This window comes from Martes martes (assembly GCF_963455335.1).
Source record: "Martes martes genome assembly, chromosome: 3".
NCBI lineage: Eukaryota > Metazoa > Chordata > Mammalia > Carnivora > Mustelidae > Martes > Martes martes.
This window is the reverse complement of record NC_137890.1, coordinates 123,083,319-123,105,951: the sequence shown is the minus strand read 5'-3', so window position 1 is coordinate 123,105,951 and position 22,633 is coordinate 123,083,319. Positions and strand designations below refer to the sequence as shown.

Here is a 22,633-nt window from a genome sequence, read left to right as displayed (position 1 = left end):
AACTTTTAGTGATTTTTGGTTTTGGGTTTTTTTGTTTTGGTTTTTTTTGTTTGTTTGGGTTTTGTTTTTTTTTTTTTTTTTAAGATTTTATTTATTTATTTGTCAGAGAGAGTGAGCACAGGCAGACAGAGAGGCAGGCAGAGGCAGAGGGAGAAGCAGGCTCCCTGCCGAGCAAGGAGCCCGATGCGGGACTCGATCCCAGGATCCTGGGATCATGACCCGAGCCGAAGGCAGCCGCTCAACCAACTGAGCCACCCAGGCGTCCCTGTTTTTTTTTTTTTTTTGTTACATGAGAGTCTCGGATACTCGCAAGCAAATGAAAACAGCTGAATCCTGAATCTAATCAAATTGATTTATATTATTTGGGGCTTGAATTAGGCCTATTCTGTCTTCCTCCCGCTATGCCTTCTGTATATGTGTGTATCGTGATTACTACCTATTATATTTTAATGAATATTTTACTGTAAGTGCACATAGCCACTTTTCCAAGATATTTGAACATCCACATAACTATGGCAATACAATATTTCAAGCACTCAGCTTTGTTTCTAAACATTTATTTTTTGCCCTGATATCTTAAAAACAAGGCCAAACTTGATATAGCTCTCTCTAAAGGTTGAGTAACTGAGGTAATAATGATGAAACAAAATAAATGCAGCACTATTTCAAAGAGTTGTCTATGTGCCAGCTACAGTGTAAGAAACCCCTAAGTCACAGTTTATAGTTATTTATACATGTTAGTATTACATAGTTATTTCTGCATTTATATATGTAATATGCCTTTTATGTTATTTCATGAAAATTGGTGTGCAGTTGCTTCTCTATATTCTGTGAATTTATATTTTATATTAATCACTTGGTTTGTAGCATATAAGAAGGGAAATGAATGAACTGTATACTATAAGGATTCAAAATAGCACTTTAATGTTGCCACAATTGGCATGATGTTGTTGTGAAGGAATTCCCTTTGGACTAGGTCCACTGTAGATGGTATCCAGGGCTGATGTTAGTGCCTAAATTGCCTTGTTCCCATAGAGCTATAAGTTTCCTCAAAACTGGCATACTACCATCAACAGCAACCCTCATTAAGGACACTGGTAGTGTTTTAAAATTAGTTGTTTTCTGCGTAAGCTTATCGACTGCAATTCCAACTGACTTGCTCACAGTATATCATTTAACACCGTTGATCTATAATTCATTACCTGAGCACACCAAGAGAGGCAGTGTTGTGAATTGTACACTGGTAAGCTACTTGGTGAAACCATGTTTTGTATTTTTAATGTGTTCAATTATATTTAAAATCAAGCAAGTCTGAGGTATGTGCCTGGCTTTCTTTGAAAGTATGGATTGTTATCGGAGGTTGCAGTTGAGGACGTTTTGATACCATAATAATATGTTTGCTGCGGCTACCAAGAGCTTCGTCAAGCAAGTTGGAGATGGAGGGAGATTAGTTCCTGTTCCAAGCCTCAGTGAGGCTGACAAATACCAACCTCTAAGTCTGGTGGTAAAAAAGAAGCGATGCTTTCTCTTTCCTAGGTATAAATTTACCTCAACACCTTTTACCCTGAAAGATATTCTCCTAGGAGACAGAGAAATTTCAGCTGGTAAGTTTAAATATCTGTTTGGGAGTGATTACTCATTCAGCTGTATTTTTGACATTCTAAACATTAGTTGTATATACTAATATTCGTAATATTTGCACATTGATAAAAGTAACTTTCTTATGATAGCAGTATTAAGATTAAGATTAATAATATCTGAATTTGTGTAGTATCAAATCTCATTGGTTGAATAATTTTTGTGTAGTATCAAATCTTATTGGTTGAATAATTTTCCAACCGATTTTGTGAAATTATTTATTGTGTAATTTTCTTTCAAGTATTTTATAGACTGTTTAAACTGAATCGATTTAGAATATGACAAAATAATATATTTCTTCATCTATAAAGTGGGATATTACTAGTCTTACCTATCTTACGGGTCAAATGAGATGAAAGTAATTTACATTTATTTCTTATGACTCAGTTATTGCAATTGGTCAACTGAATTGTATTTTACAGGCTAGATTAGAAAATAAATTGACATTTTGACAAATTAGTTATAAACAGTTGTTTTTCTTTCAACCACTCAGTGGATCTTACCGCTTACAGAGTTCTTTTGGTGGAACAAAGAAATTGAGTTCTCTTTTAAGTACTCTATTTTTTTTTTTGTTGTTGTTAAATTAATTGAATTGCTATTTTATTTTTTATTTTTTTAAAATATTTTATTTATTTATTTGACACAGAGAGAGAGATCACAAGTAGGCAGAGAGGCAGGCAGAGAGAGACAGGGAAACAGGCTCCCCGCCGAGCAGAGAGCCCGATGCGGGGCTCATTCCCAGGACCCTGAGATCATGACCCGAGCTGAAGGCAGAAGATCAACCCACTGAGCCACCCAGGCACCCCATGCTATTTTATTTTTTAATTAAAAAATTTTTAGTGAATAATATTTTAATAGTATTATATGGTGACAGATGGTAGCTACATTTGTGGTAAGTATGGCATAATGCATAAATTTTTCAAATCACTATGTTGTATACCTGAAACTCATGTAACATTGTGTGTTAACTACACTCAAATGAAAGAAATTATTTTTTTAAAAAAGAGTTCATTCTCTAGCAGGAGTGATATTTTACATGATTTAAGATGTTTACCTGCTTTGGGGCAATTGGGTGGCTTAGTCGGTTAAATGTCTGCCTTGGGCTCATGTCATGATCCCAGGGTCCTGGGATAGAACCCCACATCAGGCTCCCTGCTCAGCGGAGAGATTGCTTCTCCCTCTGCCTTGGCCTGCTGCTCCCCCTGCTTGTGCACTCTCTCTCTCTGTGTCAAATAAATAAATAAAATCTTCAAAAAACTACGTTTATGTGTTTTAACAATAAGGTCATAATGTATATAAACATGTATTTTTTTCATTTAAATGAGTTGCTACTTTAAATCTCAGTGTGAAACATCACCTTTCTCAACATTTATGTAATGGAGTCTTAAACAGTAAATTAATGCATTACTATAAATAATCTATATTAGATGAAGTCAAGACATTTAAAAATATTGATTTCCTTTTCATAAAGGTATTTCATCTTATCAGTTACTGAATTACGAAGATGAATCAGATGTTTCACTCTATGGAAGGCGAGGCAACCATATTGTGAATGACGTTGGGATTAACGTCACTGGGTCAGATTCTGTGGCAGTAAAAGCTTCGTTTGGTGTGGTGACCAAACATGAAGTGGAAGTGTCAACATTACTCAAGGAAATTACTACACGGTCAGTAGAAGAATACTTAATATGCTTCAGTGTTTCCATTAAGTATTTTAATTGTATAAACTTCGTTATAAACAATGCTGAAAACATTCAGGTTATGTATATTGTCTAATGTAATTTATTTGCTTTATTTGCTTGAAATACTACAAATTAGCAGTTTATCCAGACTTTAGATAAGGGTAGATATCCAAAATCACTTGGTTTAAACAGATTTTTTAATTGTTCCACAAAATTGCTTTGGTCCTATACACAGGTGCTAAGTTATTAGGTTAAAAGGATACACTGTGGCACTTGGGCAGCTCAGTGAGTTAAGTGGCCGACTCTTGATTTCAACTCAGGTCATGATCTCAGGGTCCTAAAATTGAGCCCTGTGTCTGGCTCTGTGCTCGGTAGGGAATCTGCTTAAGGATTCTCTCTCTCTCTCTCTCTTTCCCTCTGCCCCTCCCTCTGCTTGTGCTCTCTCTCTCTCTCTCAAATAAAAACAAATCTTAAAAAAAAGAATACACTAATCTGCTTGCAACAGATATACTAAGGGAATCTCTTCCAACAGACTCCTATAATAAGCATGTTTTAAGAAAAGAGAAAGGAGAGGCAGATTACTAGTGGCTTTGGAGCATATTTTCTGATTTGTTTTAAACCTGCCTTGATTTGTTTTTAGTTAAGGTGGACCATGAATGAGTAACACATGACAGCAAGAAATGTACTCGATTATATGTAATTAGAATGTGACATTCTTGTGAATATCTCTATTCTTTATTCTAGAAAAATTAATTTTGACCACAGCTTGATACGTCAGACAAGGAACAGCAGAAAGGCAGTATTGTGTGTTGTCATGGAAAGCATTCGAACCACACGACAGTGCTCACTGTCTGTGCATGCTGGAATTCGCGGGGAAGCCATGCGGGTAAACCACACTCATGAGGTTTCTCTTATTAAAAATGTGCAATGGGAATTTTTAAAAAGTACTCAGTGTCTCATGAGATGTGTGTGTTTTGTCAAATGTTGAGATTAAAGAACTACAAGTGTATATAGGATTTTGCACAGTAATGGTTTTGTTTTAGAATTTTTTAAAAATCCAAGAAAACTTCAATTCTGAATGTGTAACATAATGCAAACAAAACACTAATCCTTATGAAATAATGCATTCTGGAGTCCCTTCTATGACTATTTAAATGATGTTTTAAGAATAAAGTTTGAATGTTTATGTCAAATTCTTGATTTTGTTTTTAAGTAAAGTACTTTATATTGAATTTTTAAAAAGTCGATTTTATATTATTTTAACTTTTCTAAAATATTGTGAATGGCCAAACACGCCATTCTCAGCGTAGTGTTGTCTTTGTCATTCACATAGTAATGACACATAATAATGACTCGATTCATCTTATTAAAATCATTTGTTAGAAAGAGAGTCCAGTGAAAAACCTTTTGAATCTTTGCAAATTAAAGTTCTGTTCAGTGGCTACATTTAGCTGTTCACTGAGTTGTTTAACATTGGATCATTCTGGGGGCACAAATTGAAACATTTATTTAATTGTTGGAGATTATTTTGGTAAATAAATTGATGATTGCTTTGGAAAGCTGCTGAAAACTCTAGGAGCTTTGGAACAATTGACAGAGTAGGCTAAAAACAACTGTAGCTCTTAAACAGTTGGTTTGTGGTTGAAAGGAAAAGGTGTCTATGTCAGTATTACTGCTGCGGCAGCACTAATCATTGGCCCTAAGACCAATGTTAGTGAGAAAGTGGTGAGTGGTATTCCCTAGATTGTGAGACCCCCCATTGGACCATTTGGACTTCTGGTATAGACAGTTAAATTCAATGGGATAATTTGTTTTTGTCTTAATAGTAAGATTGTATGAAATGTTTTGTTTCTCCAAAAAGCTCTCCTTATGTGTTATGCCCCTTAATAATGTTATTTACTTATTTACTATAGTTTCATTTTATGGATGAACAGAATCCCAAGGGAAGGGACAAAGCTATTGTTTTTCCAGCGCACACGACCATAGCTTTCAGTGTTTTTGAACTCTTCATTTACTTGGATGGTGCCTTTGGTAAGTGAATGATTTGCATGAAACACTGAAATGATTATACTTTTAAGAAGAATTTAATGGGAAGCAAACACATACACACCCTGTCTATATAATTCTGGAAGAATGATACTCTCGGCACTGTCAATCTTATGCTTGGGTAAAGTAGCTGGGAAAGACCCTCTGGTCCTACTTATCCACTCCCTCTTTTCTGCTTCTTGGGGAACGCTGCAGACTCCCTACCACCCCACTTGCAATTATAGATAAGAGCTCACATGCAATCCACTGACAAAGTTTTTCTTGACTTACACGAGGAGATAATAAATGATCTTCTAATAGGTTGTTTTTGAAGATGGCAAATAGAGGAGTGGGTAGGTAGTTAAGATGCCTGTCAGTGTCTGGGTGTCCAAACTAGGATACCAGAAGACAAATTCTTTTCAGTTTTACCTCTCACGGACCCAGTTTCCCCCCAACTCTCCCTAAAAGATAACTTTGACAGTATAAATGCTTACCCTAAAATTGTTTTTATTTACCCTACAGAATACCTTGTATACCTTATATAATAGTGCAGTTTACTTTAGACTTCGACATTTCATGGGTCTTTAAGAGGCAAAGGACCGGCAAGGGAGCCCCCTAGCCATGGTAATTCATAGACATTTTTAGACCTGTTTCTGTTTCTGTGGTTTTGTGGGAGGTGAGGATGGGAGGTCCAGAAACATGACAAAACATGCTAATTACAGTTTATTTGGGACATTTCAGTTATAGGTTTTTACAATTATATTGATTGTTAGGAGTACAAACTGATAGAACTGACACAGGCATCGAAATTTAAAATGTGCATACACTTTTGGGAATTTATCCTACAGATATACTTACACATATGGGAAGTGATATGGGTATAAGGGTATTCAGTTCGTAATAGCGAAAGACTGGAAATAATCTTAAGATCTGTTGTCAGTTACTAGTTCAATAATGGTGCATCCGTAACTATGGAATATTATGAAGCCATTAAGAAGAATGAGATATGGGCCCTGACATGGAAGAATATCTAAGAGATATTTTATTTTATTTTTTTAATTAAAAAAATTTTTTATAAACATATAATGTATTAGCCCCAGGGGTACAGGTCTGTGAATCGCCAGGTTTACACACTTCACAGCACTCACCATAGCACATACCCTCCCCAATGTCCATAACCCCACCACCCTCTCCCTAACCCCTCTCCCCAGTAACCCTCAGTTTGTTTTGTGACATTAAGAGTCTCTTATGGTTTGTCTCCCTCCCGATCCCATCTTGTTCCATTTATTCTTTTCCTACCCCCCCAAACCCGCCATGTTGTATCCCCACTTCCTCATATCAGGGAGATCATATGATAGTTGTCTTTAAGAGATATTTTCAAGAAATGTACATAGTATATAACTTTTTGAGCCTAATACACACACACACGCACACACATATATTCTTTTATGTGTGTATGAGCCTACATACACACACACACACACACACACACACACACACACACATATTCTTTTATGCTTATAAAATACATTGAGTATTTCTGAAAGTATACTCGAAACTTAACAGTGGTTACTTGTGGGTGGAAAACTGAGGCTGGGGTCTAGGGTATACTGGAGGCTTGTTACCATATCCCCCTTTTGTAGTCCAGATTTTGTGCCATATGAATATTAACTTTTCCAAAAATACATAAAATTTAATTTTAAAAATATAGTGAATGGCATGTACCAGCGTTCATCAGCCACAACTAAAACTCCCAATGAAATTTGAGTTGTTCAAGTTATAGCATCTTCTAAAATTTTTTTTTATAGACCTTTGTGTCACTTCAGTGTCAAAAGGAGGATTTGAGAGGGAAGAAACAGCAACGTTTGCACTGCTCTACAGACTGAGGAATATTCTATTTGAGAGAAGTATGTCCGTTAAAGAGTATTTCAAATGTCTCTTTTCCTCTTGGATTAAAACTTGAGTTTGTCCAATCAGTACTCCTTGTCTGTTAAGGAGGATTTTAAATCTAAAAGCCAAATCATTTCATGACAGATGGTTTAGATTCACATATTTATAAATGGGGTTTGGTTATATATTTCTAATGTGACTTCTAACACATTTCTTTGCTTTTGTGCTTTCAGATAGAAGAGTGATGGATGCCATTTCTCGCTCCCAGCTTTACTTAGATGATCTTTTTTCTGACTACTATGACAAACCTCTCAGTATGACTGATATTTCTCTCAAAGAAGGGACCCATATCCGAGTTAACTTGCTTAATCACAACATTCCAAAAGGACCTTGCATACTCTGTGGGATGGGAAACTTTAAAAGGGAGACGGTTTATGGGTGCTTTCAGTGCTCTGTTGATGGGCAGAAGTATGTGAGACTTCATGCAGTTCCTTGTTTTGATGTTTGGCACAAGAGGATGAAATAAAGTGGAAAGTGAACGTAGTGTTTTAGGTGCAACTGTGCCACATACCTTTCCAAAATCATTTGGGTATGCTTTGATGAATTGTGGCAAATTAAAGAGGGAAAGGAAAGAGAAATTAACCTGTCTGGGCATCATTTTCTTCCTCTATAAACATGGAGATGAGGGGCGCCTGGGTGGCTCAGTGGGTTAAAGCCTCTGCCTTCAGCTCAAGTCATGATCCCAGGGTCCTGGGATCGAGCCCCACATCGGGCTCTCTGCTCCATGGAGAGCCTGCTTTCTCCTCTCTCTCTCTCTGCCTGCCTCTCTGCCTACTTGTGATCTCTGTCTGCCAAGTAAATAAATAAAATCTTTAAAAAAAACAAAACAAAACAAAAAAAACATGGAGATAATAATAGTATCTGGCCTACAAATTGTCATAAAGATTAATATTGTTTGTGTAAAAAAAGGTTTAATATAAAATTCAAAATATAGATGTTCCTTCCTGAAATCTACCAGTTACTTTAGAATTATATTTGGGATTCGGCTATCATTTTAGATAACTTTACGTAGTGATTTTTCTAAATATCGATTTTATCTTTAGTTGACTTAATTCAACATTTAAGAATGACAAGAGGTTAGAAGTGGTGACTTTATGATGCTTTAACCATTGCCTTAGGTCTGGTAAAATGAGAAAAATGTGTTAATAATTTAATGTAATCCTAAATGTTTAATTGTGGTATCAAATGAAAAGCACATTGAGCTCTGGGTGGGGTTTTATGGACACAGTTCACAGGGTGACTGAGAGCAGTGTGCTATTGTGAAATGTGCACAGGCTCACTGGTTTTCTCCTTATAAAAACTCACTACTGTCATTTTAAAGTTAAGACCACTAGGACACCTTTATCCTTCTCCTTTGAAAATGTTTAAAATATTTAACATATTCAGTTCTGAGAAATCTTTTTCACCCATTCTATAAGACATCTGAAATTTTTCATACATAAACAATCCAAATTATTAATTTATTATATACCCTTATTATAATAATTGCAAAAGTAATGAAAATTCTAGACTCAAAATGTAGTGACAGCATTCACTATGAGATATACACTGTGAAAGCGTAAAGCAATTGTGTAACTATAAAATACCTGATTATGTATGTAGGATGATTAAAATTTTACTTACTTAAATGTGACCAGAGTTTTAGAATCAATCTCCATTTTACTTAATATATAATTTTTAAAAACATAAGTTTAAAAGCATTTGGAAAACAATGGGACAGAAAGGACAGAATTACGAAATTTTCTTCATTATGGAATGATTTCCATTTCTTCTTCCACTGTGTTGGTGGTTTGAGCTGAATATATGACTCAAATGCAAATAGGAGTATACTGATTGCAAAATGCTCTAGTGACTTTTTTCTATATAGAGAGAACAGGGGCAGTTTCCAAACCAAAACATAACATTGAGTCAACAACTTCATTCCAACGGAGCAGGTTTTCCTGAGGGAAGTCAAGGAACAAGAACTGGCAGTTGAGCAAGTGAGGAGGAGTTACAAAATTGGGTACAGGAACGAAGCACTCTTGGGAGGAAAGGAAACCAAAACCCAAGGTGTTGGTTTTATGAAGTATCAAACTCTGTGCTATGCATACGTGATATCTGCCAGTCTGGTGGGTTTTGCATTACCCCTGAACTTTTAGATAATAGAATTTGGGGCAGTGTAGTTAAAGAGATTAAAGACGAACACTGAACAATGGTTTGGAAACTGGAAAATGGAAAAAGCTTTGGTTTGAACTCACTTGTTTGGAGCAGAGCTATTTAATGCCTGACATACTTTTCTACATACGCAATGGGCAAAACCTTCCATGGTCCAATAAATAACACATACTTTCTTTGACACCAGTGTGATCTACAGCATGTCTTACCTCCTATTTTCAACAAGTTGGATGTGATGATTTGACCATGATGCAAAACTGCCACTGAAGTGTATATTCCCGTTTGTATCCTCATTTGATATCCTCACGTGTAAAATAAATTCTACACATTTTCAAAAATTTGATGGGGTACCAGTTTGTAAGGTTCAGTCATGATCAAGAACAAGGACATCGTAAAATGAAGTGACATAGGATAGAGTTACATAGAGAAAGGGAACCAGAAATTAAGGAAAACCATGGAATTAATTTAAAATGATCAATACAAAAAGTTAGGGATGATAGATCAAAAGGCCTACAAGAAGGAAGAGGAGGTAGCACATTTATAATGATGTCTGAAGGAGTACAGACTCAGAGCAGTATAGATTTTATTATGTCTGCTATGTAAGAGGCACAAAGCCTTTGGTCTGATCAATTGTCTTTAAGCATTCCCCATTGGAATAATGACCAATGGCCAGAGCTTGCACCAAAAAGTACAGAAACTGTGTTTAAGGCTCTCTGTGGGACAGAGGTATACAACTAATACTTTCTTATATGCATACAAAAGGAATATTTGTTTAGTTCTGTGATTTTTATATGCTTCTACTTGTAATGCTGTGAAATGTATAAACAAATGAAATGTTAATTCCTGGGTCTTATTGAGTATTTTCAATATACGGGACATTTTTACAATTAAAATGTTAAAAATTGGATATTTAACATTTATACATGTTGTTAAGGTTAGAGCTGGGAAGAACTTGTAGATTTTGACATAGGTGTCCTCCTACCTCCTGAAGGGGGAAAACTGCCCAGTGGGACGTGGTCTATTTCATGGTGGTGCAATTTGTGCTCACAGAGTAAAGCAATAGGAAACACAATTATATACTTTTCCTGAACGTTAAATTTGCAAAATACCACACATTTATTATGCCAAAATTACATGTATTGATGGGATCAAAATATATTCTCGTGGGAGGAAAACAGAAAAGACAAGTTCTAGGGAAGTGACTTTGTTTTATATATAAAGTACAGTAAGTAGCTAAGAAAATTTAGAAATAAAAATATACTACAGTTCATCATGTTGATATACATTGTATTCCTTGGAAGAAATGAAGCCATCACCATCATGATCATTCTTCTTAAAAATATCTTCTAAAACTGCATTCTGATATGACTCGTCACGTGGCTTATCATCTTTTTCAAATTCCCTTTGCAGGTAGTGATTTATCTAGAGGGCCAAAATAATGTCTTTAATAAAAAAGTACCACAATAAATTTTCTGTAACTTTAAGGAAATGTTTACATAAGGAAACTTAACGGTAAGGCTACTTATAAGTGATATAAAAATTTAAAAAACGGTTTGAGGTTTTATTCTTTTAACCTTTGAAGCAATTTTGCTGAAAAGAAACATCTTCAAATTAGCTTCTCCTGAGGTTACAGATGGTTAGTGGTACATACTTAAAGATTAATCTTTGAACTGAATTTTGTTGAAACCAAGTGTTTTCCAATAATCTATACTGTCCACATTATGAAAGGAAAATGAGAAAAATCATTCTTAAGGAATTTTATTAGTGAATAAAAACCAAATTGGCATTTTTACAATCTCTAAAATTAATGTATATATTGAATTATCAGTAAAACTCAACCACAGGTTTTGAAATAAAATTCAATTTTCTTAACTTTTCTATGATTCTGTAACTCTCCTTCAAATCCATATAACTATGGCAATCTCTATAATAATAAGACCAAATAAAGAACAGGTATTAAGTATTCTTTCTCTGCGTTAATATGACATTTCTACTAACCACATGGGACTACTAAACACTTGATATGTGGCTAGATCAAATAGAGGTATGCTACTCTCAGGGTTAAATACACAACATATTTTGAAGACAGTAAAAAATATTTATAATTTTTACATTGATTTCATGCCGAAGGGGAAATATTTTAGATATACTGTTAGATAAAACATAGTATTAAAATTCATTTCACCTGTTTCTTTTTGCTTTTTTAAGATGTGACTACTAAAATTTTTAAATTATATATGTGACTCAATCATATTTCCATTGGAAAGTGCTAATATATATAATAACTAAAGAATACAATGTGCAATAATATGGAGATACTGTTCAGCAAGGCTGGGTATTTTAAACGCAAGAGGATTTTTAAAGCTAAAGTTGAACTTTGAGAGGTTTTTAGCAGTATGTATCCCAGCTCAGTCCATCATGAGTAGACTATTTTAGAATGATCAACAGAACTGTTCTCAAGTGAGACTTTAGTCCTATTGAGGGAGATACATTTTTTTCTTCTAGTTGAGCCATAACAATGCTATGTAGGTGAAAAGAATTTTAAAGAACCTCAAATATTCCTAAGTTTCTAAGTAAATATATTTTCATAACCAATATTACTGACTCTCAGGACATACTTTTCTAGTATAGTGTAGTGGAAATGTACAAAAAGGCAGCAGTAAGAACATAACCTTAATTTCGCTGACAATGAGTTCCACACTATTTCTACTTCATAATTTAATAAAAAATACTGTGTACCTCTTCTCTCCCACCTTATACTAAAGAATTGACTTGATCTTTCTGATGATGAGAGGAGGTAGTTTCTTTTAGTTCATGTTTTAAATCTAGTCTTTGTCATGTACTCGCTGTGTGGTATTGGGACAAATAATTTAATCTCTCTGGACCTCAATTTTGTCATCTGTAAAAGAGGAGAAACAGTATCTCTATGGTAGTATTTTGTGAGTATTAGAGTAATGTTTATAGATGTCAATGAAAGCTATTACTATTCAAGCATGTGAAAGTCACTCTTAACCTAGTGATAACACAGCTGATACCTGACAGACATCTGGACAGACTGTTGCTAAGCAGGTCACTGTTTTGGACTTTCTCTACTTTTATTTTCCAGAAAGAACTAAAGATCCCATAAAAACTACTGAAGAGTATTCATACTGCAGAATGTGCCTCTTTGTGTACATCTGATAACGAATGGTTTGTAGGCACAGGCTGAGCTCTTGGGTACTTGGTGAATTCATCAGCTGCCGTTCACTCTGAAACTCATAAGGAGTCAACGCCAAGTACGTGCTGGATGGATTTGCCACCCCAGTAATTGTTCTCCGTCTTAAGGAACAGGGGATGTTTTCATTCACATATCCTTCTTCCGCTGCTGAGCAACAAAGGAGTTTCAGGGGTAAGTCCTTACTAATATCCTAGAGGAGGAAGTAGAATCAAGGTGGGGGAAGGACTGGAGAGGGAGCACACCTGTCTCTTGAAATCAACCACTCAGGTACCTTTTGTTACTGAGGTGGTTGAGTCATGCTTGTTAACCTGTCTCCCAACAAAGGGAAGACAAATGGGTTACTCAATTTAAGCAAAAAGGGTATAGTCAGTGGGACTAAGCCAGTCACTGGCCTTCAGTAGTACAAACATTAGCCCTCAAACATCCATACTGGAAATTCCCTGAAAGAGGCATGTGGGCCCTGGTTAGGAGCAAGGTAGTGGGGGCAACGGGGTGGCATGGTGGGTTAAGCAGTCAACTCTTGGTTTCGGCTCAGCCTGTGTCCAGCTCTGTGCTCAGCACAGAGTCTGCTTGAGTTCCTCTCTGCCTCTGCCCCTCCCCTCTCTAAAATAAAAATCAATCAATCTTAAAAAAAAAAAAGAAAGAGCCAAATAGCAGAGCCAGACTGATTTTGCCACTTGAGTGGTGTGAACTTAGGCCAGTTACTTAACCTGCCTGGGCATCATTTTCCTCTTCCATAACATAGAGATAATGACGCATGTATATCTCATAAACTGTCATAAAGATTAAGTGAGTTCACATGCTAATGTGCTTCTAGTAGTACTTGGTACTGAGAAAATACAAAAGAAAATTACTATTATTGTTCTGACATCTTTATTAATCCCCCAATTCATATAGAAGGTGGACTGGATCGCTTCTCGGCCTTTTGGCTAAGATCAAGTGTAGAAGGTGGACTGGAGGGGTGCCTGGATGGCTCAGTCAGTTAAGGATCTGCCTTCAGCTCAGGTCATGATCCCAGGGTCCTGGGATTGAGCCCCACATTGGGTTCCCTGCTCAGTGGGGAGCCTGCTTCTCCCTCTGCCTGCAGCTCCCCCCCAACTTGTGCTCTCTCTCTTTGATAAATAAATAAATACAATCTAAAAAAAAGAGTAACTGGAGTGTGGAAGCTAGTTAGGGAACTCCTGGATCCTGCTTACAACTTTCTAGTGCACACAATTCAAATTCTTGATAGCTCTTTTCATCGTTTCATGTAATCCACACATTCCTGCAAGGTAGAAATTATTTGTACTATTACAAATTCCTATGGTGTTGCTTGAATGAGCTCTGTTCCAGTCTAAAAACTGGAAATGCCCTATAGAGATGAGCTTGTTATTTTAATGAACCTCTAGCAGGGAGAAAGGCAACTGAACAGGATGACTCATTACAAGTTTTATGTTGAAAAAAGCACATTTTCTTCTTGGAGCTTAGATTTTTTAGTAATCGACTCTGTAAAAGCAAAGTAATCAGCCCATGTTCAGTAGAACTTAAAAATAACAGATGTAATAGAGATGTATTTAAATTGTGAAGTAAAAAATAGACTGTACACATAGAATTTGTTTGCATTACCTCAGTTTTAGAGAGTTGCCTGTCATTGTCCGTGTCTATCTGTTTAAATGTTTCAATGCTTCGTGGTCCTTTGGTCACAGCATAAAGTTCAATCTCAAAAATCAATGTTGCGTCAGGTGGAATCTTGCCTTCTGCTAAAGGTATAATTTTTAACAGTTTAACTCACATGAAGATAAGGTTCAGATACTTATTCACGAATAGCCATTTTAACATTATGATTATATTATTTCACATTTATAAAAACCGCTTACTAAACACTTTTAAGAAAAAATTTTCCATGTTTTTAAACCAAATCAGTTTTAAGAACCTAGTAGGTCATTATTTCCTTACTGAATTAAAATAAATACCAGTCATGTAATTTTTATTAATATATCCCATCATTATACAGAAGAGAGCTAGTGCAGAGAAGAAATGCATGGGCAGAAAAATTTCAAAGTGTAAATCAGTAATCTTTTAAAAAATGACATTGTATAGTTCTTTGGAAGCAAAAATAAAACATGTTTTAATTTATTTGTCTTTCCAGTCCTTTATAGATACTAAAAAATAAGTGCAATGACAGAATAACACAGTAACAATTTTATGAAATCTGTAATCACAATAAAAAAAATTAAGTATTAAGTTGAATAGTCCTCTTGAATAAAGTTAACCTATTCACTCATCTATGACATCACAAGACATCACAGATGATCTTAGCAAGCTATGGGCTATTTCAGATGACCATTTCATAGAAATGACCTGCAGAACTGATGTGCTAAGAGGCAGGGGTTGGCTTGTGTCACCAGTATTGCCCAGTCTCTCCCAGAGTCTTATCCACTATAGGCACTCAAATATTTGTTGAATGAATGCCCCCATGGTTTGTTTTTTAAATGGCTGCTTGTTCTCTGAAGTAAATAGAATTCTTGCTAAAGTATTGATTTAACCCAAAGAGAAAAGAGCTTGAAAGTTACAGCCAAAAGGAGAGGTCGATCAGTCATCTCCAAAGCCAGGACATAGAAAAATCTACCCATACATCCTATGACCAGTGAAGTTCTAAGCAATGTAACCACCTCTTACCTGACTTTAGAGCAAAAAGAGGTAGAGATTAATTCAATGATCATTTTTTACAAAATCCATCCCTAGTCTGTCCAGTTACAATCTCCTTATGACAAGGAAATAACTAATTATAACAAAGGCAACCTCAAAACACAAATTCAAATTTCTTAAGAAAAAATATTACAAGTCCATATGAAGTTTCTGAATAATTCTACTGGAAACACAGAAAATATTGCCAATTAGGTTTTGTCTTACAAAGAAATCAGAGCAAAAAAAAGGAGAAAAAGGTGAATTTGCTGTAGAATTACTTGTATTTAGAGAAGCAGATCAAAGACGTAGGAGTTAAAGAATCTATACGTACCACGTGTACTGTTAATTTAAAGCGCTAAAAAGTCACATGCATTTCAAGACATGCAGGGTGCTCTGTCATATGAAGCAAGGATATTGCACAGAGGAGAGCCTTCTTCAAGTACTACCTAAAATAAAGTTATAGCTGATGTTAGGTCTCAATAACAACTTATTTAAAAGAGCTTATTTGACAAGAAGTGGTTGGTTAAGCAGTGATGTATGGTCTCTATCACAATTTTTACATAATCTAATCCTACCTATGTGATGCAGGTAAACCAGCAATTAAGTATGTTCCAAAGAACATACTTTTGCTGGGCCACAGTTTCTTCATGTGTAAAACAAAAGTGTTTGTGGTATTACTAATGAGATTCATCATTTTTATGTTTATTGGGGACACCTCAAATTGAATACCAACTAACTTCTTCAAAGTTAAAACTTGTACCTCTCTGCAGCAAGGGTCTGGTTTATTAATAGCTTAGGCAGCCTGGGTAATCATTCATAGCTAAGCATAAACTAGTTTACAAAAAGGGTAACTACGTGGTCTTTTGCTATAGGGAAACGGGGCCCAACAGGATGGATAAGCACCTATTAATGCGGGATGTGGTTAAAATGAGACTTAAGAGTTGAAAAGGCAAACTTTGCCTGTATCATCTTGCCTAAAATCGGTCTCAACCTATGACAAAATTTTTTGGCAAGGACTGCATTCAATTTAACTTTTCTTAATTTTTCCCCCCTCTCCCTCTCCCAGATTCCTGTACAACTCTAAATAGGATATACAAATTATGGTTCCATAGGAGCTATTTTCATGGGACCAAATGATTGGTCAAAAGAATTGAGAATGAAGCTGTAGTTACCTGGAACTGTCTCTTTAGCAGTTTTCAGTCTGACTGGGTCTGCCTTGTGCCACTAACCTCCCTGCAATCCAATCTGGGGCAGTGGGCCCCTGCTCTTGCTGGAAAGAACATGTGAGGGAATCACAACTATTAATGAGTTAACAAAAGAGCCTCAGAGAGGGTGAGCTATTCAACGAAATATTTGGGAGTAATGACAGTACCTCATCGTAGAAAACTAATCTTTAATGACTTTAATCACATACTAAATATTTCAAATAGGTGGAGTTAGCAAGGGTTCTAAATCGTATGAGGAGGGAATGATTATAGTCTTCACATAGCAAGAGGGAGCAAGGATCTGATAGAGAATGCAAAGTAAAAACCATCCCTCTGTCAGGCTGACCATTTCTCCCCTTTTAAAAACTTCTCTTTATTTAGCTTCATTTTTAATTTTGTCAATTTCAAAAATTTAAACAGTACAAAATATTAGAGAGTAAGAAGAAATCTCCCAACCCTTGACCTTCAGGGTTTCCTTCTCAGGAACACTTAATATCATCAGATGACTGTGTATCCTTTCACATATAATTTGTGTAGATGCATGATGCATATGTGAAATTCTCCCCCTCACAAGTAAGATCTTTGAGGATGAGAAATTGTTTCTTCTTTGTACATTGGCTTTATGCTCAATGCCTGGGACAGGGCCTGGCTTTGATGTTCAATAAATACTCCTTGCATGAATACATTCTATACCACTTTATTTTATTTATTTTATTTTTTAAAAGATTTTATTTGTTTATTTGAGAGAGAGAGTGAGCATGAGCAGGAAAGGCGGGTAAGGGCAGAGGGAGAAGAAGAAGCAGACTCCCCACTGAGCAGGGAGCTCAATGATGATGCGGGGCTTGATCCCAGGACCCTGGGATCATGACCTGGGTTGAGGGCTGAGGTTTAACCGGGTGAGCCACCCAGGTGCCCCTATCCCACTTTATTTTTAACATATTAATACATCTGGCTCTATGGCATTCTTTTTATTGGCTGCGCCACAATCCATTGTATAGATATATCATATTTCACTAATTCCCTACTGATGGACACTCAGGTACTTTCCAGTTTTTTGCTACCAAATAAAGTCTGTAATGAATATTCTTTTATATATACCTCTGTGTACATTTCTATAAATGAAACTACTGGGTCAGAGGATATGTGCTTTTAAATCTTGATAGAAATTGCTAGAAAGGTAGAGTGATTTACATTCCCAGGAATAATGCATGAGAATGCTGGTTCTCTATACCTGTGCCAACTTTGATGCCTTTGACCATCTGATGAGTGAAAACGGTGTCTCACTTTGTTTTAATTTGCCTTTCTTTAATTATTAATGAAACTAAATATTCCCATAGATTTAAAGGTGTTTTTTGTTTGTTTGCCTGTTTGTTTGTTAGTGGGCTGCTTGCCTATTTCTAGGGTTGGGTCATTTTTATTATTGGTTAATAATAGTTGCCAAAATTTTCTCCATTTATCTGTTTTACCTAGGTTCTTAGATCTTATAGGAGGATTTTTAAAATAAGTAAGATATTGAAAGAAGCAGTTCATTTCTTCCACATTTCAAGGCTACTCCTGAATTTGGGGATTAGTGACTGATAGCTTTTTATATTCAGATGCTCTTTTTAATATGTTCTAGTGCTGTCCTTTTATCCTAAGATCATATGTTCCAGTTCCTGAGTTTTATGAACCTGACTTTGGTACTGCATACCTAAGGTATATGATATAGACATTTACATAATAGTAAAATAACATGTATTAAAACCAATAAAAATGACTAAGGTAGAACTTATAGAATATATAGGATCTTTATGAGTACTGCCATTATACTAGGGAAAGAACTCTGGCCAGAGAGCTATCTTCCAACAAATGTCTTAATTTTCTATAAATGTGAAAAGTGGGGACCAAGCTGGACTGGACTAAATACAGCTAGTTTATTGGACCCTATGATTCTATAACTATTTCCCCTGTGGTTTTTCAAGGTTTTTTTTTAGTGATTCAAAAATTTTTAATTATGGGAAATACATGTAACATAAAATTCATCACTGTAACCATTTTAACTGTATAGTTCAATGCATTCACATTGCTGTGCAACCAATCTCTAGAACTATTTCATCTTGGAGAGCTGAAACTCTATACCCATTAAACTACTTCTCCCTATTCGAGCCTCTCCCCAGCACCTTGGCAGCCTCTCTTCTTTGAATTTGACTAGTCCAAATACTTCATACAAGCAAAATCATATAGTAGTTTTTTTTGTGATTGGCTTATTTCATTTAGTATAAGGTACTCAAGTTTCATCCATGTTATAGCATATAGAATAATTTCCTTCCTTTTTAAGGATGAATAATACTCTATTTTACGTGTACACATGTTGTTTATCCATTCATCTGTCAATGGACACTTGGGTTTCTTCCACTTTTTGGCTATTTATGAATGGTGCTGTTATGAACATGAGTATACAAATATCTCTTTGAGACCCTGCTTTCAATTCTTTTGGATATATACCCAAAGCTATGCTTTATTTTAAAATATAACTTAGAGATAGAATATTAAAACACCTTACCATAGCCTTCCTTTCCGTATGCAAATGAAGGGGGTATAATCACTTTCCGCTTCTCTCCAGGGCACATATCCATCATCGCAATGTCTAGCCCTTTTATGACTTGCCCAACACCAAGAACAAACCATTTGGGGTGGCCTTCATTTTGTGTCCGGCTATAATAAAAAACAACACTTAGGTAAGCTGATTTTAAGGAAAATGAAATAAAACTTTAAAATACACCTGGACTGGATGCCTGGGTGGCTCCGTCAGTTAAGTGTCTGCCTTTTGCTCAGGTCATGATCCCAGTGTCCTGGGATTGAGCCCCACATTGGACTCCTTGCTCAGCTGGGAGCCTGCTTCTCCCTCTGCCTGTTTCTCCCCCAGTTGTGCTCTTTATCTCCCCCTATGACAAATAAATAAAAAATCTTTAAAAAATAAAATATTTCTGGGCATGAGGTTATAATTTAAAATTGGAGTCCTTTCTCTTTTCTCAAATTAATATTCATTCTGAACCTCCTGGCAGGATGTTTGGCTCAAACTTCCTTCAAAATAGCTAGAAAGAAGTATGATTTGCCCAAAGCTAATCATTAGGGGTCATGTCATCATCTTTTTTATTGCCATCTTGTAAAAACTATTCAGTAGTTACCTTTTTAATGGGTCTCTGGCCTCTAACTAGCTGCATGGCTTGTCCAAATAACTCATTTAACCTTTTTGAGTTTGTTCTAAAAACTGATGGTGCAGGTTTAACCTCAAAAAAGTCATTTGAACAATAACTAAAATTTGTATCTTTTCTTACTAAATTTACCTATTTTCTTCCAAATGAAAAGAACTAACATTCCCCAATCCTATCTTTAGAGGGTTATAGCACAGATGAAGAAAAGCCATTCTTTCTTTGAGTAGTAAAAAGATCAATTAAATCAGAGCAGGCAGTGGTGAAATGAGGGGTGAGATGAGGGAACACAGGGCCCAGAAGACACCAGGGAAAGTTGTTGTGGTTTTTGGATACAGTTGGAAAGTGGTCCTTTGTCTGTAAATATCATGCTTCTGAAGCTTCTTAACCTACCCTACCTAATCCTCTGTAAAGAGGCTCCAAAAAATGGCAAAAGAAAATGTTGAAAACATCCTTACAGACAGTACCATGACTTACCCTTCCATGGATCCCAAGGGTGGTGGCAGTGGCCGGGGAGCGTGTGTATGTCGTGTATTTCCGATAATTTTGTAGGCCACCATTTTTAATAATTTAAAAAGTAACAGTGCAATAGAGAACTACTGCATATCAGTAGGAATTCCCCCCTCCCCCCGCCCCCGGAATAAAAGGCTCAACTCTTCCTGTTAAATAACGAGAACCAATCAACGAACCACGTAGCTTCTGGTTAGAGGGAGCCTAGATTTCATGCATCAACTGGGCACCAGAGCAGTTCACAGCATTTCCTACCTGCAGTAGAACTTCGAACCGTCTTTAGCCAAGAAGCCGTCGTAATGGGCATTTAGCAGGTCTCCCTTCTTGCTTGTCTTAGAACAGTTTTCTGGACGATGCAAAACTTCGATCTTCACTTCCTCTGTGCTCTCCTCTTCCTTTTGTCCCTGAGCGGTAAAAATGCCCCATACATAAAAGAAAACGATTAATCTTAACAGAAACGGCATGATTCCTGAAGTTGGCCTCAGATGACCTCGGCGTTCCTTCACGCGTGTCAGTCGTGCCCAGTCGCTGCCAAGGCAGCTGAGTTCCGACGCGTGGCAGGCATTGTTCTACGTCACAAAGGGCTGGGGGCGGGACGCCCTATAGCCCCGCCCCCTTCGGGCTGCGCGCTCAGCCTCAAGAAATTTCGTCTGTCCGCCCGGTTTCAGTCCCTCTGGTACCCGGGGCTTTGGGTCGCTGTCATTAGTCGTTAAGACAGTACAGAACACTTGCACCGCTTCTCGTTAAATCCGCATATTTTACAGAAGGTTTCCTCGGAGTTCGCTGGTAATGATCTCGTTTCCTAAAATGAAACAGGCAAAAGAATTAAACGGCCTGGTAGTGGGATGTTGTAGTTAGAGTATACGGCTGTCATTTCTGGGCGTACAAGGTTTCTCCTCAGACCCACAGGGCACTGGCGGGCATCTGGGGAGGCATTCTGCTTCTGGTGTGTCCTTGAAAGCACCTTCACGGGGTGGAGTCACGCATTAAGAGGTCCCAGGCTAAGCCACGCACCATCTGACGGCCACCTGGTCGGGAGTAAACAGAGGTGCTGCTGCTCCTCCACCGTTTAAAGGCGTTTCCCACCAGCCAACTCCGGCGATTTGGGGACCTGCTGCTGGCGGCCTCGGGGCCGCCCTCGATTTGAGGGCCCATGGGAGTTGGGGGAAAAAACCTGACGGTGTCCCTTCTCTTACCAGCTCCGCGAGGTTGGTAACCATCCACTGTGCACAGATGAGGAAATGGAGTTATTCGAGTATTTGGCCTTTTCAATCTCACAGCTAATGCACAGTAGGGATTTCACCAAGTTTGACATAAAACCAGCCTTTACCCGACCCAACATTTTAGTATGAGAAACTTTCAAACATACAGAAAACCTGAATTTTATTGCCCCATCACCGCGGCCTTCTAGCCACCACTTGGATTCTATCATTAACTTGTAACTATAGTCTACTTTTTTTACACCACCATCTGCCCATCTCTGTACCCGTTCACCAATTCACCTGATTTCCAAGTGAATACCCAAAGACTATTTACCCAAACCAGAAAAGCTTCAGCGCAGGCCTGGATTAGGCTCTGGAAAGAGGGAGTTCGTTCTACCTCGTGTACCTCGGCCCTGCTAAGCGAAACCGCAGCACCGAGCCTGCCTGGCTTAAAGCCTGCAGCATTTCATAAATCTGAATTATTGTCATTATGTAAGATAATCATTTCCAAACAGGATTTCTTAAAATCACAAAAGCTAGGGGAAAGTCTTTATTTCTAGAAAAAAATAAATTCCGAAGTTTGGTTCCGTGTTTTATATTCTAAATGAAGTCGTGGCTATCTAAGGTTAATTAGCGTGGTGACTGTTCTTGGGGCCCCTCACGGTTCCTTGCCGGAGGGCTCATAGCGGCACCCTGAGGGATATCTTCTAGGAGATAATTTCTTGGGCTCTCTGAATTTGGGGAGGGTACGAGGGAAACAGAAATGGGTAGTCTTTTACGTTCTTTAAACAACCACCGGAAGGACGTGAGTCTCGGCGATAGGAAAACCTACCGCGCACCAGGACGTGTGCGGGGGCAGTTAGTCGGGGCTATTGGGGGCCGAGAGCGCCACGGGGTCCGAGTCCGCCCGCCCGGGCTCGGAGGCTTTAGCCCCACGGCGTGGTGGGTCCATGCCTCCCCGGGGCGGGGGGAGAAGTGTGGGGAGTCCCCGGACCGCCGGCCGAGGGCCTGAGGGAGAATGAGAAGGAGTCAGGCGGCCAGATTGGGAGATTAAGGGTGCGCCGCGGCGGTCAGCCTCCTCCCGCACCCTCCAGCGCCGCGACCCGGCAGCCAGGCCGCACCCGCTCCTCCAGCCCCGCCGCCGGGGAGGGGTTTCCCGGGACGAGCCGGCCCCTTTCATCCAGGAAGTGAA

At 37.6% G+C, this 22,633-nt stretch overlaps 2 protein-coding genes across 3 annotated transcripts; one reads left to right on the top strand and one right to left on the bottom strand.

Moving 5' to 3' along the window:
* Positions 1-1,393: 1,393 nt before the first annotated feature.
* On the top strand, positions 1,394-7,761 carry PJVK (pejvakin; the record flags this gene model as incomplete). Its single annotated transcript, XM_080799364.1, has 6 exons — positions 1,394-1,604; positions 3,110-3,305; positions 4,065-4,206; positions 5,234-5,351; positions 7,154-7,252; positions 7,469-7,761. The coding sequence occupies 6 exons, from the start codon at positions 1,394-1,396 to the stop codon at positions 7,759-7,761; spliced, it is 1,059 nt and encodes a 352-aa protein (XP_080655490.1).
* Positions 7,762-10,536: 2,775 nt separating this feature from the next.
* FKBP7 (FKBP prolyl isomerase 7) lies at positions 10,537-22,578 on the bottom strand. Of its 2 annotated transcripts, XR_013966597.1 has the most exons (6): positions 22,274-22,578; positions 20,495-21,041; positions 19,081-19,232; positions 15,665-15,779; positions 14,272-14,405; positions 10,537-10,871 (listed from the first exon to the last, which is right to left on the bottom strand). XR_013966597.1 is itself a non-coding variant. In XM_080799643.1 (5 exons), exons 2-5 carry the CDS (start codon positions 20,701-20,703, stop codon positions 10,710-10,712), a joined length of 657 nt encoding a protein of 218 aa, XP_080655769.1. In that variant the 5' UTR covers positions 20,704-21,041; positions 22,274-22,578; the 3' UTR covers positions 10,538-10,709. The 2 variants fall into 2 exon arrangements, 1 of the variants encoding a protein (XP_080655769.1); XM_080799643.1 differs by lacking the exon at positions 15,665-15,779 and having other exon boundaries at positions 10,538-10,871.
* Positions 22,579-22,633: the final 55 nt, after the last annotated feature.